We start from the raw sequence: 19,589 nt of genomic DNA on the forward strand, positions 1-19,589 counted from the left end.
AAAATATTGTAATTTATAAATATGTAGACTTTCAAATAACATTTTTGGCATTTTTCCAGCTAATCTAACATATTTTGTACATAATGGTTACTTTTTTAAAAGGGTGCGATATTTTAAAAGCACGAATATGCTTTTGTGAATACGTAAACAGTAATTGGATAATTAATTCACGGTACATTATACGGGATCTGTCGATATTTTAATATTATATGTATGTATATACAAGGTGTTCCGTAATTCGTGATACAACTGGGCAAGAAGTGATTCCTCGTGAAGGAGGAAGTCAAAGAACAAACAGAAAATGTTTCCATACGAAGCTTCCTTTCGAAACAATAAGGTTTAAACATTTATTAGATTGTACGTAATGGAGTTCGACGTAGACGTCAATACAAGTAGATACAGCGTGTAATGGACAGACGTATCAGCCAAATAGTATTCAATCATATCGTATTCGACAAATTTTCAAATACAATTATATCGAAAACGAAGCATCATAAGAAAAAATTTTATTCTACATTTTCAACTGATTTTTTCATGAGTCATCATCTCTGACTCGTTATAGTACGAATAACCGAACACCCTATGCATTCGTGCGTGTAATAACATTAAAATATTGGCATATCTCGTAGCTGCGTTTATCGAATGACAAATTTCATTTATTACAACTTCCCTGTACGCTCGGAATGCTACACAAATCCCCAGAACATTTTATATTTATGTTTTCAATCTATTTATTCGATATCCCCAGGTGCATTTGCTCCGTACGAATTAATATAAAAGTGGCATTATCGTAATTCGGAACGTTAGAGGCATTAGGAGAAATACTGGAGTATTAAACGATTACGTGTCGTTGGACCCAACATTCGCTCGTAAATTCAAGCGGGGCCGATCAAACCAATCGCGCGACCAGAATTGTGGACGCGTCGCGGTGAAAATTATTTCAAGTCAAAGGGAACAAAATGTCAGTCGCTCGGGAACAACCTTTGTGTCATGTTAAGCGATATGCATCGATGTTGGTGCACACGTACACACACGTAGGAGTGAGAAATTGTTGTGTATTGGTTAAACCTCTTAGATAGAGAAAGCGCACGAGTGTCTGGTGCATGGCACAGAAGGCGATCGTTACGGACTGCAGCCACTTGTTAGAGCCCTGTCTAGCCACCCCCTGGCTCCTCCTTCTTCCACACCTTTCGTCTTTTGCTTCTTCCTTTTTCCTTTCTCGTTCCTTTTCCCTCTGACAGAGACCTTCGACCTACACCTTTCGCGTAGACTTTTCCTTACACACCTGGTTAAAGAGTGGCTGGACTGCGGTCGATGTTTCATCGACCATCGGCCAGTCGATTTGTTGGTAGACCGCAGCCGTTCTATTCCCAATTTTCATATTGGCTACTTCGCTTTCGCGAAACGATCTTTTCATTATTGTTTCACGCGAACGCGCAATGTAATCGACCGCCAATCTAGTGGATTGTGAAATAAAGAAGTTCGATCGCGAATGTATTCCGATTCTAAGAATACTGTTCGAATGGTATTAACCACTTGCCTTCGAAAATAGGAAACTGGCGTAGATAAAAATAGAGATTATACGCGGTGTTCAATTTTACACGAAAAAATGGGAAACATAATTCGATGCAATTGAGGTTTTTATAGATGGTCGTGTAGAAACCATTTAGATTTTTACACGAAACACTTTTCGATAGATTAATCGATACAGCTTGTAATTTTTTATGAAAAAGTATTCAGTTATTTATCTCGAGAGATTAATTACTCAAGAGGTACTTTAACCACTATATTATTAGCACATTATCGTAGTGTCGAAATTGAGAAATTTTCTAAAATTTCGATAGTAGAAGAATATTCTTTTGTCTATATCAAGGATCGAAAATATCAGTTCCCCTAAAAGCAAACAATGGTTATCAGCAACGAAACAAAATTTCGATCACTTATAATCATTATTCGTAACTAAAAATATTTTATAATTTAAAGCCTCTGGCTCGTCTTCGTAATTAAATTCGAAGAATTCTGGATCATTTATTACGTTTTTCGCGCTTTTTGGATTAGAAAAGTTAGTTTTACGTTGCAACGTAGATCGTGTCGGTCGCGGTGAAATACTTTTTACTTATTTCTGCAGAGAAGACAGAGAATCTTTAAGTAGAAAATGTCCAAGTGATGACGACACGATCGTAAACCAGCAATATCTACTGAGAATTCCTCGAGTGGCACACTTTAACACTTCAATTAACCTCGATCTCCGACCTAACCCCACACTGATCCATTACTGGCATGTTGCGATCGCTGACTATGGCCACAGACTTCCGCAGTGTCTGTCCTTGGTTATAAATGGGAAACTGTGACAGATAAATGGGGACATGAAGCACCGAATTAACTTCAAATATCGTACGACAAATTTCTATCAGTTAATTGACCTAATCGCTAGTTTCTTCTAAACGTGTATTTTTAACTTCGATCGTGATCAAGGTGTCTTCTATTTCGACATCAAATTCGTGCGTTTCAAGCTGTTCGCGTATTTTTAGAATCAATATTAAACGTGAGTGTGCATTAGAGTTTCATTTTTATCGTGTTTATCTTCTAACTTGGCACTCTTTGAAGATCGTAGACGTTGTGAAATATACTACTTTCTTCACTGATCTGATCGTAGACAGAAAATTGCAAGAAGCCCTATATTAATTAGAAATGGTACTTGATTAAGTACATGGAACATACTTTAATTTCGAATACATGCATCTATTTCATAAATTGAATATTACTGTCTTGCCAAAGTACGATTTCAATTAACGTTGACCGCCAAAATTAATACGTTTGTTTAAATCAGCAAACACGCTTGAGACTAATGCAACTGAGTAACTCAAAGCAATTTTCTGCCACACGTGGGAAGTTCCATATCTTCCGGAGTCCAGGCAGCGCGGTTGAGTAGATTTTCTACTGGAAAATTACTTCTCGTATTTTCGATCGTTGAGGTGTTGCGACCGGAGCCTATGAAAGACAGAACTTTTCCTGACAAGTGTGTGCAGTGAACTGTAATTTACGACCCCGAAAAGCACTCGGCCTTAAGGTTCCCTGCAAAGTCACTAAAGCTCAGACACGCTTGGAACTTCAAGTCGATGGGTGGTCGTTATTAAAGAATTTTAATGAAACTGTAACCGAGACTGGTAAATTTTATAGATTCTCGACTACGTAACTGGAAACTGGACGCTTGATTAAACGACTGTTTACGGTTTTAATGATCGAGGTACATTTCATTCCGTATCGTTAGCAACAAATTTGTACTTAATTGTTACTTGAAACGTTATTTTGCTGTTACTGGATTATGATATTTTCTAAAAAGCGTACAATATTTTCTTTTCGTAAATTTGTTTCGCGAACCTGTGTGTAATTTCACTTAAAGGAGTGAGGGGACCCTTGAACGACTTCTTGGTCTAAAATAGATACAGTCTAGAGTTCAAATCAACAGGGTATCTCTTCAATTTAAGTGTGATCCAACGCCTGCTGTGAGCAATCAATACTCTCATTACGAGCATACTATTGTGTTTTACCCTTTAAAGGGATATTCTAGTCTAGAGAGTCCAACGATGTTCGAATTATTACATTTTCTTATAATTTAGGATCTTAAAAATGTCTCGAAAGTATTAAGTCGAAATTCATTAAGTTATCTGACATATCAAATTTATATAGATTTATTTCCTTTCATATTTTGCAAGTTTCTATTTTATTACTTAGTTCTCGTGACGAAATGCCACTTTTGTCAAATTGCATAAAGAGCGAAATTTATAGAATAGACAGGCGACGAATATTGAATTACACGTCATTTCATTACGAAGCCCTTCGAGCAGTTTACGCCTTTGTAAGTGATCCATCCATCTTGCATCATTTGAATTAATTTCATCAACACGTATTTTCAGAGAAATGTTATTACACGGTGGATGATCTATCACACCGTGCAGAATACACTCTTCGTTACTGAATTTTACTTGCAAGGTGTTCAAAGTATATAGAGAAATTCTGTGACACTCGATCAGAAATTTTAGATACATTTCAAAAGCTGTGAATTTTACTATTAATCTTTCCCTATAAAAATAAAATCAGTTTTTTCCCGTCATTTATTCATTTTCAATTCATTACATTCAAAATTCATCATTTTTTTTTTCCGTCGAAAAATTTCACACCTTCTCGAATTTTTTTCTAGAAAGTGGGTAGAATTCTTCATTTTCGTCTTATTTTGGCCTCTAAAATCCTCTATTAAAATTTTTCCCAGGGGTGGCCGAACACCCTGTATACAATTGAGTTAATATAAAAAATCATGGGTAAACGTTGATGCATTTGCAAAGGATAGAAGTTCTATGACATTCCTGAGAACAGTTTCTTGGTTCGGTTTGAATGTGAAGTTTAATACGTTTCGTCTTTGAAGATGCAAACAATCGTCAGCAAATAATTTGAGAGCAATATATACGGCGTAGATATTTTTCATTTGCATCCAGAGTAAATATGTCAGAAGCCATCGAACAAACTAATATTGACCGTCGGTCTACCCAACGATAGTAAAACCTCGTTCGATCAACATTCTGGCATGTCGGCTTAAGAAGGGTTCACATCTAACATTATCACTGCACTCGGGGTAGAATTTTTCATATCTTTCATGCTCAAATCGTAACGTCTTGGATCTACTCATAGAAAATTAAACTTTTATTCTACTAAATAAAAGCAGACGCTTTGGAATTACTAAAAATATCCTTTTACAGAAACAAATTCTTTATTTAAATTAATTGTGATTTTTATGGAGAACATGTACTAAATATCTAGAAGATACGTAATTATGTAAAATGAAATTTTACAGAGGCTAAATTCACTTACAAACTGTCCATCGTTTCGATGGTCCAAACAGGTATGACAATTATGAAGATTTCAGCAAAATTTAAGAAACATTTTACAATACTTAGTACTCAAAATTTTGATCGCGTTATTAAAGTGAATACAACAGCGTGGAACAATATTCGGTTAAAATTGGTATCGTCTTTGTTTACTGTTGCACAAGTGTAGTCTCAGTCACAGTAATCGTGTTTCTTAGTATAGCCGATTTGTCGTCTATCCCTTCCCTTTGTGAAATTGCATTTCTGTTGAAATTTGTCGCAGCTTCTGGAGACTTGACCTAAATCTATTGAGTTATCGAAGTTTAAGGAAAGTTTAGTTCCAGTAAATCGGATACCCCCAAGACTGATTTATCTTTGCACTTCTATGTGAATTATTCTCTCAGCGATGAAAATTATAAAATTGTTATTACGTCGTTGAACACCATTATAAAGTCATTTCATTAATTGCAAGTAGTTTAATCTCCTTTCGTATATTATGAAACATATTTAGGATCATAGTTCTTTCGAAAAGAATCAACATACATAGTTGAAGCATGGAATTCTATTGCAATAAATTGAGTTTACCTTGCTCGAAAATTAAAAAACGATATAATCTTGGAAACTACGCAAACACCGTTACTTATATTCGTTCTTGGGCCGTTTCTTTCGTGTAAAATCTAGGAAAATGATCGGTAGAACATGTTGAAAAAATATTGACACTCTTATGGCAGTGTCTATCGATATAAAACATTTTGCACGCTCCATAGCAACGCAGCAATTAAATTGAGAGCCGCGTGATGTGCTTCATCGAGCGCGTTAATCCATTAACAGGAAACGTTGAAAATTTCAATCTTAAATGCACGCTCCCTCAAAACGTCCATTTCGTTTTTATCGTTTCTCGCGTTAAGTCCGGTTCAATAAACTGCTCGTATCGTTGGCCATCGCAGCTAGCAAAAGCTAGTCGCGTTTTGCGCCATCTTCGACGAGCGACACGTAAAAATTTTACGTCCCACGAGTTTTGCCGAATCTCAAATCATGAAAGACTGAAGGAAAAATGGACAAAAACGTGGAAACGTTCGTTCCACGCGCGTAAGAAAGCCTAAGTCAGAATTACTCGTAATTTTTAATTGTTATTATACGCAAAATTATCCAAATTCTAGCGTACGCGAGCGTGGGTTGAATTTCAAAAAGCTGCTCGATTTAAAGTTCGGGCACACTCGCGACGTTTCTCATTCTGCAGAAGTTTCTTCAGTCTGGGATTCGCTGAAAGAAGTGCAAAAGACGGTCGGATGAAAATTGCAAAAGCGAGAATCGTTTAGAGCGAAGCACGAATACCGACAGTGCACACGCTGAATGAAATGGGGGGGAAAAATACGTGGGAGTTTCGCGCCATATATTATTTTTTAATAACTCAATATATTAGGTAGATCGCGCGAAAAATAAAAGACAACGAAGGCTATCGAGAGAATCGAGAATTATGGTTAAAATTCACATTTGTTCCTTTTTCCTTCTGCTTAAATATTTCTTCATTTTCGCTGGCTCCATTTCTCCACCTTATATTTTTTATAAAAGATAATGGTAGCTTCTTTCATATACATTACCATAGTTTTACATATTTCTTTTATACATTGAGCATGGTTTTATTCGATGGTTGGCCAAAAATAGCTTTCTATACGGAGATTTCTTTTAAAATATATAAGTTTAATTATATTTTAGTCTGTAATGTTTAAACTGAAAAATACACGATATCCAGTGTTACATTTCTTAATAGATTTTATATGATCGAAAATGTTTTACCGAAGTTATAATAATACTTGCATATATTAACTTCTTTTTAGATATCGAGTAACTTATTTCTATTTTAATATAACTTCTATATAAAGAATTAAAAAGAATAGATTCATAGAACCTGAAGAACTGCCTTCTACGATGAAACTCAAAGAAGCTGATTCTTTTTATACGTACTATCTCAGATCGCGGAAAATAAGGTTTTCACCTTCGACTGCTGTAATATTCTTTGGAATAAGATGTCAGCTGAAGGTACAGGATACGTTGAAAGAGATCGATACCTAGTAGCAATGAAATCGAAATAATAAAACGGCGAGAAGTATGACGGGGAAATGAAACATGTGAATTAAAAGGCACTGAGAGAGAAAGGGAAACGAAACAGCCAACACAGAAGGGAATCCGAGTAAAGAAAAAGTAATCATAACTATTATATCGTATACTCAGCTGGGAAATATTAAAGTTGATTACTTCCTTCTTATTTAAACTTCCGATCTATAGGGATTCTAGTAACGTTTACGCATTGCTTGCGTACAAACGAATTTTATAATAATACCCTGTTTCGTTTTACTGTACTGTTTGATAGATTTTTAATTCGTTTATGTTCATTCGTACATATTGTAGAAACAATGCATCGTCAATTAAGAATCGATTTCAACTAGAAATTATTTTCATTGAAATTGGAAATTTATTTTTTCGTGTAAATATTTAAAAAGGCATCTTAATTTAGAATCTCTGTTCGAAATAATAATAATGCAGTTTCGTATCTGCAACGGAGAACAACATCATATTTTAAAAATATTTAACAGCGAAATTCTTCAAAAAAAAAGTGTAATTCATAAACACTAAATTAGAATTTCAGAAAAGTTTTTATAATTTTGACCGTGGTAACGCGTGCCTTCTTTTTGGAACCGAGTGAAGAATATCGTTAACATTCACATTTTTAATTAAAGGTCGTTTTAATTTCAAACGCCTACAACTCAGAATCACCAAGTCGGCTGTTACCATCTTAACGAAGCTGTTACTAATGCATTTAGGCGGGGAATTAATTCAACATTGGGAATCGCATAAATTTCATGGCACGTAGAACCCTCGTGAAATACAGTTCCTCGAATATCCAGGTCAGATTATAAGTATTTTCAAGCCTCGTTTCGTAAAACAGTAGGTGTTGGAGGCAAGGTAAATTTTCAAGTAGAAAGTTTTACGTCAGAACTTCACGAAAAAAAATATAATACTTGAATGTTACAAAGGAGAGTAGGTTTAGGACCATTGACTGACGAGTACTCGTCTATTCTTTACAAATAGTGTTACAACAACTCGAGATTCTTGTCAGCTATTTGGTTATTTAAGAGAATTCGTGGAAAATTCCCTTGATTTCATATTTAGCAACTAAAGTAGTCAAAGAAAGGAAGCAATGCTGATAGGCTCGAGAACAAACTTATAGAGAACGTACAATTTATCTTGCGTTACCTTCACAATAAGAGCTACATACGCGTCACTCGACAAGAGAAATATCCGCATTCATTAACGGCAAATGTCAAACAAGAAAAATGTCAGGCTTGATCGACTCTCGAACTGGGTCGTACATAAAACAAGAAACGAGATCGGAGTATCACGTGTTCTTCTAATGATTCATCCTTTCCTCCCTCACGCGAGGTGACATGCTTCAAAAACCCTTTCAGTATTCGAGATACATCCTACGAAATTCACTAATCATCTCCAGAAAATTCTTGGAACACAATTTTGAATATTTCATATTTATCCGATCTGTACAGCTTTGACCTTAAGAAAGAATCTTATTTAAAATCGAGCAAACCCCATCCTCCATCCCTCCCTTATGGATTCTCTTCAGCTTTTGCATATTCGTAGACCGATGACATCGTTATAAATTCTTTTTTCTCAATTTTTTCCTAGTTAAAATAGTAACAAATCACTACTCTTAGAAGACACGAGGTTTTTATATCCATTTTTTTTTATTTATCTGATCACACAAAATTTGTACGCGTAAATTCATACAACCTACGAACTCGAAATTACAAATTAATAAGTGAACACATCACCAATACTTTGACGTCTATTAGGATGAAAATGAAATATGATTTTTGGGAACCGGGCATTGCAACATTTGCTTTGAAGTTCTTTCTTCGAATAATATTAGTACTCTTGTGAATAAAACGATTCTTTTCACATATTTAAAGCGCTCGAGCGAAATGTTGACGCTTTCTACAGCCCGTCGTGGTTTAGTGCTTTATCTACTTTGGTTTGCTTGTTCCGTGCTTAATTGTTTAGCTTCTCTTTTAACTCTTTCAAACCAGACAGTGATATACGTGCTCCTGACATTTTAAATCAATAGTCGCATACATTTCTTTTTTAAATCGTATCGATTCCTCGGAATATTCTGCGTTACAATATAAAGTACAATATTTACAAAATTAGATTTACGAACGTGCAACAGTTGAAGAAAATCTATCGTGCGAGTAGTTCGAATAAGATTCCGTTCCCCCTGGGTATACTCCGTCCTCGTTTTTTAAGAAAACTTGACGTCATCGTTCTTCAATTCTACTTTCAGCGGAATATTTTAATAACATTTCGTCGCAGTTGAAATTATCACGCTTCATGGTACAAAGCTTACGAAACGTCAGAGTTTTTATTACTTACAATCAAAGAAATTCATTTACCCGTAACGTTTCGACGAAAATTTAACCTCAGGGCATTAAAGAAACCCGACTTTGAATGCTTCGCGAAAAGCTTGATGATCGAAACACTTCAAATTTCCCAATCCAACGTGGAACATACAAATGTTTTAGTATGAAAATAAAAAAGTTCCGTTTAGAGTTTAGTTGTTGAACGGTTTGGCACAAGAGTTCTGTCATTTCGATTTTAAGGCCGTATAAAAAGTGTTTCCCTTAACAGGATCATCCAGACTATCTCCATTTCTCGTGATAACACGACAGGGAATTTACAGGAGAAAATTGTACGTCTCGAAGGGGCAAATATTCTGACAAGCATCAATATTTTTTACAAGGTGATATTTCTCGAGATTTCAATATTTTCGACACTTTTTTATATGGATCTGTCAAAATATTAGCATTATACAGGGTGTTCAGCCACCCCTGGGAAAAATTTTAATAGAGGATTCTAGAGGCCAAAATAAGACGAAATTGAAGAATACCAATTAGTTGATCGAGGCTTCGTTAAAAAGTTATTAACAATTAAATTCAAACATTTCAAATCGTGCTAAAAAAATTATTTCTAGGTTTTGGGGTCAATTGCAAGCATTTTTGGTCAACAGACATACCCCCGAAATCCTACTCAGTTTCGAGAAAAAAATTCCTTACAGAAAATGTCTGACCATACATTGACATGTTTCCCTGAAATTTTTCGGCGAAAAAAAAAATTTCAAATCGTTCTGAAAAAATTATTTTCGGTTGCGGGGGCCAATTACGATCATTTTTGGTCAACAGACATACCCCCGAAATCCTACCCACTTTCTAGAAAAAAATTCGAGAAGGTGTGAAATTTTTCGACGGAAAAAAAAAATTTCAAATCGTTTTGGAAAAATTATTTTCAGTTGTGGGGGTCAATTATAATCATTTTTGGTGAACAGACATACCCCCGAAATCTTACGCATTTTCGAGAAAAAAATTTAATACTGGCGAAACTTTAAACGTTAATAACTTTTTAACGAAGCCTTCATCGACAAATTGATATTCTTGATTTTCGTCTTATTTTGGCCTCTAGAATCCCCCATTAAAATTTTTCTCAGGTGTGACCGAACACCCTGTATAACACTCATAAGTACATAATACATTTAATCAATTATTAATACTTTTAAGAAAGTTTGTTTTCGTAGAACTCTTCATGCGTTTCTATCATTTTTTGACGTAAAATCATGTAAGAATCTCTTACAGTTCATCTTCCACAAAGTCATTCACCGTTTTACTTTATGCTTTCATTAATTAAGTGCTCGAACTAATTCTCAATAGAAAATTATTAAAATTCTTTTGTTACCTTTAAGCTTTGCAGAATTTTATAAAATTGTTACCTCTGTCACTAACTTTGTGAATCACTATATAAATTCTATTTTCAATTCTGGTAGTTACCTGTACAAATAATATCATTTTCTGAAGAGGACCTTAGATAAAGCTCGAAACGTATCTTCCACACGTACCACCATTCTTTAATTACAAAAAAAAGAAACTACGTAAAATGATATTATTTCCGAAAATTCTTACAATTGTTCCTTCCTTAATTCGATCTTCGATCTAGTCGATGTTCGTTGTGAAAATTGTCTCGTTCGAATCTTTCTTTGTACTTCGTCTTCACGCGAGAGTTTCGAGAAACCACTGAATATTTCGCATACTTAATCTAACGTTGGTTACGTATCTCGTGGGCGCAGTCGTGACGTAATAGCAACGTAAATATTATTCCGTTTTAACGCGGGAAACTCATACGCGAAATATCATTTCAGAGAATGTTATTTCTCGGGGTATGTCCGAAATCTCTTCACGAAAAGCAAAATTTAGCTCCGTGTCCCGACGGCGAGAGAAACCCCGAACTGGAGAGCCATAGCGTCGCTTTACACTAGAAAGTAGAACGAACAAGAAATCTGCACGGCTGTGCGAGATGATGATTTTTTTCACTGAACGGATTGTACGATATGTTCTAGGCACATCTTCGACAGCCGAAACAATTGAGTTCGTAGGTATAATGGGTTCTTCCATGGTAAGTTTTTAGTGAACAATGTTTCACGGACACGTAATCGCTGCGTACATGTGGTGTAACACTATTAGAGTTCCATAGTTCAGTAGCGGTACTCGAGTGGCGTTGTTACATGTGAATAGAAAAAAAAAAAAAGAGAGAAAGGAGATAGACTGCCTAATTGAATATTTCGTTTCCGAGCTTTTTTTTCAGAAGTTGTTGCGTTCACATAGATCCATGTAATTAGACGAAACACACGACGACAAAGTTACACAGTTGAAACGTTTGTTGTGCCGACACGAATCAGTAGAGATGTTTATCGACCGACTGTTGTGTGTGATTAGAAAAAGGGGAATATTGTTACTGCCTAATTGTTACGTTTGTTTTCCGTTCGTACTGTCGGGCGTTTATGTTCCCTTTTATTTATTTTTTTCTTTTTTTTTATTTTTCTTTCTGTTTCACAGTAGCTTATTTTTCGGACGAAGCATGATTTTAGTTTGCATTTCGATTTACTGTGCTGATACCGTTGTTTTACGTTAGAGTTAGAGAAGTTTGGAGTTTTCTGTTGCAGAATCCTCCGTGGAAAGAATTCCAAGATACTTTTCCACGGACAAATTTCCTCGGAGCTTCTCTGCAGTGAAATACTACAAGTTCCGATCATTGTTGTTTTAGTTCGTTCTTGTTACGTAACTTTAAGCAATTTAAAATGTTACGCAATGCTTGAATTAAGTACCTGTTCAAAGGAGAATCGTTTTCATCGAAGCCTTGTTAATTTTCACTAAGCGTTTAGTTACACGTAAATTACTTCGATCCAAAAAAAAAATATTCAACAATTTCATTATCAATTTGTGTGTAATTTAAAATACACAGTGTACATAGAGCATTTCTCTTCACTTATTATTACAACATTCATAACAACGAATATTTCGTTACATATTTAGTTAAATTAATTATTCTCAAACGGATTCAAATTAGGTGGTGGTAAACATTCGATTCTATTTGAGACAAACATGTTTTTGTTGTTTGTATTTAGTGTCATTCAACAATACACATTTTTTTATTGAAGAAACGAATATTAGAAGAATTTTGTAGCATCTATTTTAAAGCCATTTCCGCGACCATTTTATCTTCTTCATCGTCATACCTCTTAATTCATGATTTAAAATCAATCCAGCGACGAATTAAAATTCTATTAAGGGCACGCCGTTTCCGAGCACCATTGTCCTGAATTATCATAAAATTAGGCCTCCATTTTCTGACCGTCGGAAATTTCGTTATAAAACTTAATTCTCGTGAAAGAGGAGAGCATTTTCACAGCGTGCTTCCTTTTCTTAGACAAATTAGCTAATGCAGTGCAGCGCGAGCTAAAAGACTCGTGGCAAACAGCAAACCGACACAAATGCCTAGGAAAGGATTAAGTCGAACATTTTCTCGTAAATGAGTATCCCATTAAGGGGCGATCCGAAGTAGCGCGTACAATCGTAATTCATTCCAAATTATTTTTCTAATGGAGCATAAAACACCGACTGTATCTGACGTAGACGGGGGGCGCATATAACAGGTCCATAAAAAAGGAAACCCTCTAGTGTTCGAGTCAACTCTTTACACAGTGCAAAAGTAAGGAGCAGAAGCAAAAATTTTGCTCCTAAAATAGATATCCAACTTTGTTAATCTTCGTTATTTTGGAAGTTTCATCGAATCTTTAGTGGCTATAAAGTGTGATCGGAAAATTGTATTAAACGAAAATTATGGTAAAAAGATTTACAGTTAAAAGTAAAAGAAACATTTTATGTAAATGTGCAACGAAAGATGCTGCGTGAAAAATATTTGAACATGCATTGAAAATAGCGTTCCCTTCGTATTTCATATTCTCGTTTTAGATTTCCAAGGAATTATTTCTTCAAAAGTTGTATCTATTGTGGAACGTAAATTTGCCACAACGTAACATTCGAAAACAGCGATTTATTCGTCCATTGAGGACGCTGTCGTCTCTACTTAAAGTTGCTGAGTTCTTCTTGCATAACGTTGTTGAAACTTAATGAGATTACTTTAAACGAAACTGTGTCGATTAGACGATTTCCTCAAGCTATTTTGAATACTATCGAAACTCGTTACTATTACACTTTATTCGCACGATAAGAATGTATATTGATAGAATGGATACGTAAAATTTTATTAAAATTATTCGGGAATATCTGGCGAGCGAAATTTTGTCTCCTTTTAGCGTAAACTTGTTCTCTAACGTAAAGCCAATTCCATTTCATAATGTACTACCCTATAAAGAAGCTTTTACTCTTTCGTAGTACGGAGAAATAAGTAATTACTGTATACTCCTTTTTATAATTAAAAATCCTGTAACCTCTGTCTAATGCAATTTTATTTGCTTTGTGAAACAACGAAGGGTGAAAGAATTTTTCGAAAATTCATAAAGACTAAATAATAGTAGCGCTATAATTTACATTAAACACTGAGAAATTTCTAGTTGAAACATTTTTGGACCAAAGGACACTTTTATTCTTTTAATTTTCAAGCATTATTTTTAACTAAAAGAAACACGTTTCTAGTACTAAGTAAAGAGTCTTAATGGTTCAATTTTTTATGCCTGACAGCTTGACGAATATTTTAAAGACAGTAAACTTTCAGAAAATGAGGAAACAACAAATGATTTTCAAAAATAGTGAATTAGAATTTCTCCGTTTCTTTCATACTGCATTAAATATTGTATAAAAGTATTTCACATACATCGATTCCTTGAAATACATTTTCGGTGGCTAGGTTTTAAATATTTACTTCTTTCAGCCTATTGTACATACTACGGTACATACATATCTACTTGATGTAGATAGATCACACTCTTCTTGCCGAGAAAAAACCGATTTCCTGGTCTCTGAAATACAATCGGTTGTAACACCTTCTGCTGAAATACAGAATTCAACTTATTGTAAATATCTCTTTTCCAGTCTTTCTTACAAAGCACGGTAGATTTTCTTATGCGTCGAAAAATTCGTTGGAAATAGTTTTCCAAATCACAGGCTGGGCAAAATGCACAGTTCTATGTTTGCAGTCGGCTTGAATTTCCATTAATAAATTATTCTGCAAAGAATTTCTTTTAGGTTTTGCGTACTTTGGAAAAGATATATTCTTTCGAAACATAAAGCTACTACAAATGTGCACAACCACGTTCTATGGTCGGTGTCCTTGTACGGATTATTCTTCTCTTGATTCAATTTCGTGTTCGGCGTTTCTCTTCTTTTGTGGAATTCATCCACGGGTCTAACTGAACACGAGCTTTTGTTCCTTTCGTCGAAACGTTACGTAAAATTAATGTGCACAGAAATTGTGTACTAGGACGATAGAAATTGTTGAGCTGTACGCGATCCTCTTCTACTTGTACGCGGTGGTCTGACCACACACGATTCAGTTCTACTAAATACGCGGTAGAAATTGTTTGCCTACGTACATTAAAACAAACTCTTTTCAGTTTTTTTAACAAAGTTCTATTGAAAAAATGGGGACTGTTTGATCGACTAAACTTTTCACACAAATCTTCAAATACTAATAATTTTATTCCTTCAAATAGAAATTCTAATCGAAAGATAAGAATAAAATGTTAAACACACTGAAATATAGCGTACTACAATATCATCTAGTTTTAATTTCGTTTCTCTAATTATCTAAAATTATTATTTGTTTGAAGTTTTACTTTTCATATTCCACAAAATATTATGCATAATTTTAAATGCAAGAAATGCTTCTTCAGCATTTTCTGTTATATTCTTTCCGTATCTCGCCTTGGAAAAATTTCGTTCGCGATGCTTCTGCGATTTCATTTTTACTGGCGAGATACGTACTCCATCTTACGATTATAATATTACAATAATTGTAATCGGAGATTTTATCGTAATTTATGTTGAGCAGAAAATTTGCATAATATTCTTTCGTAAAAGTCTTTTTTCTCTTACTGTTTTCTATGCAAATTTAACGATGGTTTCTTTAAATATTAAAATATCTAAGAAATGTTTCGTCTTTGGTATCAATCATTTTTACATAATTTGTCATTTGCTGTATAAAATTATTATACAGACTTTCCAGTCGTAAGAAAAGAAACTTCTGAAAAGATTTATCTGTTCCCGTAGAAGCTCTTTAATAAGTAAGATATATCAACGTCGAAGTTGTCGAAGCTTCAAATTGGTCGCAGGACTTTTTAAAACTTCCATTTATTCGTAATCATCGTTAAGTTGTTTTAAAACTTATCGAATTCACCGTAAAACTAATAATTCCTAATCCCTTTCGTTCGAAAATAGAAAATCACATTGGCGACGCGCTTTAGCGTCACGGAAATTTTTATAAAATTACTGACCACACATTTAGACATATCTGTGTAGTAAAAACTGCATGTCGACGCGAGCCAAGTGTTTTTACGTGGTTTGGCTCCAAGCGATCGTATGAAGTGTACTTAATGCCGCGATAAACAAATTCTTGTCGCCAATTTTCTTATCGAACGTGTAGAAGTTTCGTCAACGATTTAATAGCACGTTAAGCAAACAAAGATCAAGGTTCTATATGATTTATGATATGCCTCTGCATGGTCTAAATTAATAAGGACAGTTTTCCGCATTCGTGTTGCTTCAATTTCCGTCCAGGAAATTTTTAGCAACCCTGTTGACAACAGTCTTATTGTTAGTTGCATAGTTGAACGTAATCCCATAGAAATAATAGGGGAGAGTTGCTTGATACGTACTGCAATTCCTTTTAACAAATTAATTCATTCTTGGTTGAAGATTCATTTTTAATGGTAAGCGTTTTAATTTAATCAAATTACAGTTGAAATATTTTTAATTTTATGATTTTTGCAACTCCCCCCTAAGCTTTAGAACGACTGTATCAAATTGGGAACATAAATACGTGGTATTACGTAATTCGTAGTGCAATCGAAAAGATAATCTTTTTATCCAAAAATAAATTGGAACCGTGAAATAAATTTTTATCGTACGAGGCTTTGCTCTCGAGTTAAACAATGTACAAAAACGCGAGGTACTTGCACACGCAATTGACAAAGTTATAAATCGAAATTCAGCGCTCGAACATTCGTTTCTCTAATTACAAAATGTTTTCGATATTTCAGTTTGGAAAACGAGTTGTTACTTACAAATTGCTATCATTTATTTCATCAGTGGTTGAAACTGTAATTCAAAATGGCAAAATAGATAAATAGTTTTTCTTATATATACGAACGTAACGAACCACGGTTTACTAAAATTGGCGCGTATCCCGCGTATTTTCAAAATGTAGTGTCTCGAAAGGAAAGCCACCGTTTAGAAAAAATATTATTCCATGTTTCAAATTTGTTTTCGACCGTCGATGGAAAGTTCGAACCTCGTAGAGGCCTGTCGGTCGAGGTTCGCCGAAAAAAAGATCGAAGGAAAACCACCCGGCAACGGTAAATAAAGAAAAAAACGAAAATCATCACGGAGAAAAATTAACGACAACTGGAATCCCATTGTTGCTCGGTTGACAAAAGGTAGCGAGCCCACCGGAGCGTCGTTTCCATCCACATCGGCGTTTAGCCAGCGTCCAAGAAACTCCCGCGCTTTTTCGCTCGACTCAGCAGAAAGAAAGAACCGAGAATTCCCTAGGTCGAGCGATTCCATCGCGGAAATGTTGAACGGGAAAATTCGCGACGGACGGACAGGGAGTACCGTGGAAAGTAAAACGAAAGGGAGGTACGCGAAAGAGGAACAGTCGAAGGGTAGATGGAAGAAGGAAGGAATTGTGAAAATTGCGATTTCGCGGGCGAAAGTACGGGCCTGCCGGCGTATTGATTGTCGGTTGGTGGAGAGAGTCAGCGCGCCTGTGCTCCGACGTTTCACCCAGAGACAGAGAGGAACGGAGACAGAACGGGAGAGGAAGCGTACCAGTAACGGAGAGTGGAGCACCGTGGGTGCACGGAGGGTGGAGAAAGATCGAGGGAGGGAGAGAGGGCATAGAGAGGGAACGGAAGAGGGAGAAACACCCTCGTTCCCGTGGTCCTGCCACCGAGTCGGTTTCGAGTCCAGTCTTCCCCTAGGCACTCGACAGGCCGGTACCTGTTTCTCGAAGCGACACGCGCTCTGTCGTCCTCGCAGCACACACGTACACACCACCCACCCACACTAACAGGAACGCGTAGACGTATGAGTCCGGCACAGACACACGGTGTGTCTGCATGCATGACACGTAAAGACCAGCTCATACGGAGGTAGATATATAGGGAATAGAAGCACGTACGCGGGACCCACACGTACAGAGAACACACTCACGCACAGGCACCCACATGTCTACTCACACTGTGTACACGCGTACGCGAGAGAGCGAGCCGCACACACGCAACGAGTGGTCATCGTCTTCGTCGTCCTCTTCGTCGTCGTTCTCCTTATTCGTCCTCGCCTCGTCTGTCTGCACCACGCGTCATAATCATAGAAGAAAACGAACGAGGCCGGACCTTGCACCGTAAAACGATCGGGGGCACATTTGTCAAGCCAGCTTTCCGGGATTGCGTGGCAGAGAGGGATTATACACCCCCGTTGAAGGGAATTAAAAGCCTCGTGCGAAAGGATCGTTCGGTCTCTGAAAACACCACCAGCTTCTTGCACACTGGACGATCGCAGAGACTCGATGTGCAGAGTCGCGAGATCGCTTGGAATGTCATCGTGATCGACGAAGGCGGGTGCTCGGCCCTACGAAACGCTTGGATACCTGAATATTCGAACCAGCCGACGATCGAGATATATCGTTAACAACCGTTCCATCTTGCTAGCATGAAACTAACGAGACCCAAGCCCCAGCGGTCTGTTGTCTGACAAATTCTGCTAACCGGTTCGCGCTAACCTGGCTTCATCTCGTGAGCCTACGAGCACCGAGGAGTTCGCACGCAAGGAAAATTAGCAACGGAAAGTTAGCCTGATCCGTCTTTGCGGGTCGTGCACCCCGTTTGAAGGGCGACGACGAACTTTAAAGTTGGGTTCGTTGTACCACTCCGATCGGAGACAAGTTCTCAGCCTGTGGCAGCAGCCTAAAACAGTGATCTTCCTGCAGAATATACATACATATATACAAGCGTCTATTTTTGTTCAGATTTTCGTTCGCGACGGGCCCCCTTCCCACCCCTCGTTGCAAAGAGGGGCCCGCGGATATTAGCGCGGCAGAATTAACGATTCTAATTATAATAAACAGAGAGCACACTTGTTAACGAACGAGATCACCAGCACCGAGAGAGAAGATTAAATATTTCTATACGTATAAAAAGGCACACATATCTTAACGATGTTGACGATTTATAGTATATTTTGGTCATACTGAGAGCAAGAGAGAGAGAGAGAGAGAGTGTGTGTGAGAAAGAGCGTGAGAGAAAAGGAAGCGGAGATTAACCGAAGAGCAACCGACAAATCTCAACAGGCACAATAATAACGAACTTCTAAGAATAATATAGAGAATAGAAACGTAGATATTAAACGGCCGATAGTACGAAAGGAAAAGAGGAGACGAAGATCATCGTTTGAGTTGATTATCACTTGATTATCTATATGCCTGCCGCATTCTATCGACGAGACAGAAACATGTACGACTGTGGCATGGCTCCTGATCGTCAGGTACGTTTAATGATAGTATCACGTCTTGCTTTCGTGTCTTATCACGTCAGGGAGGTACTGTTTTCAATTTATGTTATCTCGAATGGAGAATTTATCCGAAATTAAAATAAACCGTAATGCGGAATGAATCACGTACGTGGGATCTTCTAAATACTTTTATTATTTATGATCGTACGAAAAAACTCCTTAAGACAAAGTTATATAATCTTAAGAAACACACATAAATCATCTTTTAATGAAATTTCGACACCATCGATGTTTTCTTAAACGAAACTATGTGTATATTTCTTTTATGTATCACTCGATACTCTTTTCTATTCTCCACAAAATTTAAAAGATGTTCTAACTTCTGCTTTTCAACGCTACATTCGAATTTATCAAGCTTAAACATTTTTTCTATACGTTTTCACTTGTATTTGCTACCAACGTTTGTTATACTTTCATGCATATATTTTTTAAACTGATAAATTTTCGAATTTCTATGATTCATCTTGATCGCGTGAACGTTAAATGTGAAAGTCAATGAATAATCTTCGCGAGAGGACGAAGTGATTAGTGAAACGTAAACGCTTTCGATCGTCAAATACGGTTCTTTTTAAATACTTGAAAATTT

The 19,589-nt window shown here is 36.4% G+C and overlaps 1 protein-coding gene across 5 annotated transcripts in view; it reads left to right on the forward strand.

Annotated features, from left to right (window-relative positions):
* Alpha-catr (alpha-catenin related) overlaps positions 1–19,589 on the forward strand; it is an 81,907-nt gene that overhangs the window by 3,509 nt on the left and 58,809 nt on the right. Inside the window, exon 2 of one of the 5 annotated variants that reach the window (XM_076765966.1) lies at positions 11,317–11,372. The exons of 3 other annotated variants lie outside the window; for them this stretch is intronic. In XM_076765966.1, the coding sequence (XP_076622081.1) occupies positions 11,358–11,372 (15 nt within the window). In that variant the 5' untranslated portion in view covers positions 11,317–11,357. Of the gene's footprint in view, positions 1–11,316; positions 11,373–17,073; positions 18,977–19,589 lie in introns of those variants that run through there. One more of the 5 variants, XM_076765965.1, reaches the window with a different exon arrangement.

Source organism: Colletes latitarsis, chromosome 5 (genome assembly GCF_051014445.1).
Source record: "Colletes latitarsis isolate SP2378_abdomen chromosome 5, iyColLati1, whole genome shotgun sequence".
In the NCBI taxonomy this organism is placed as follows: domain Eukaryota; kingdom Metazoa; phylum Arthropoda; class Insecta; order Hymenoptera; family Colletidae; genus Colletes; species Colletes latitarsis.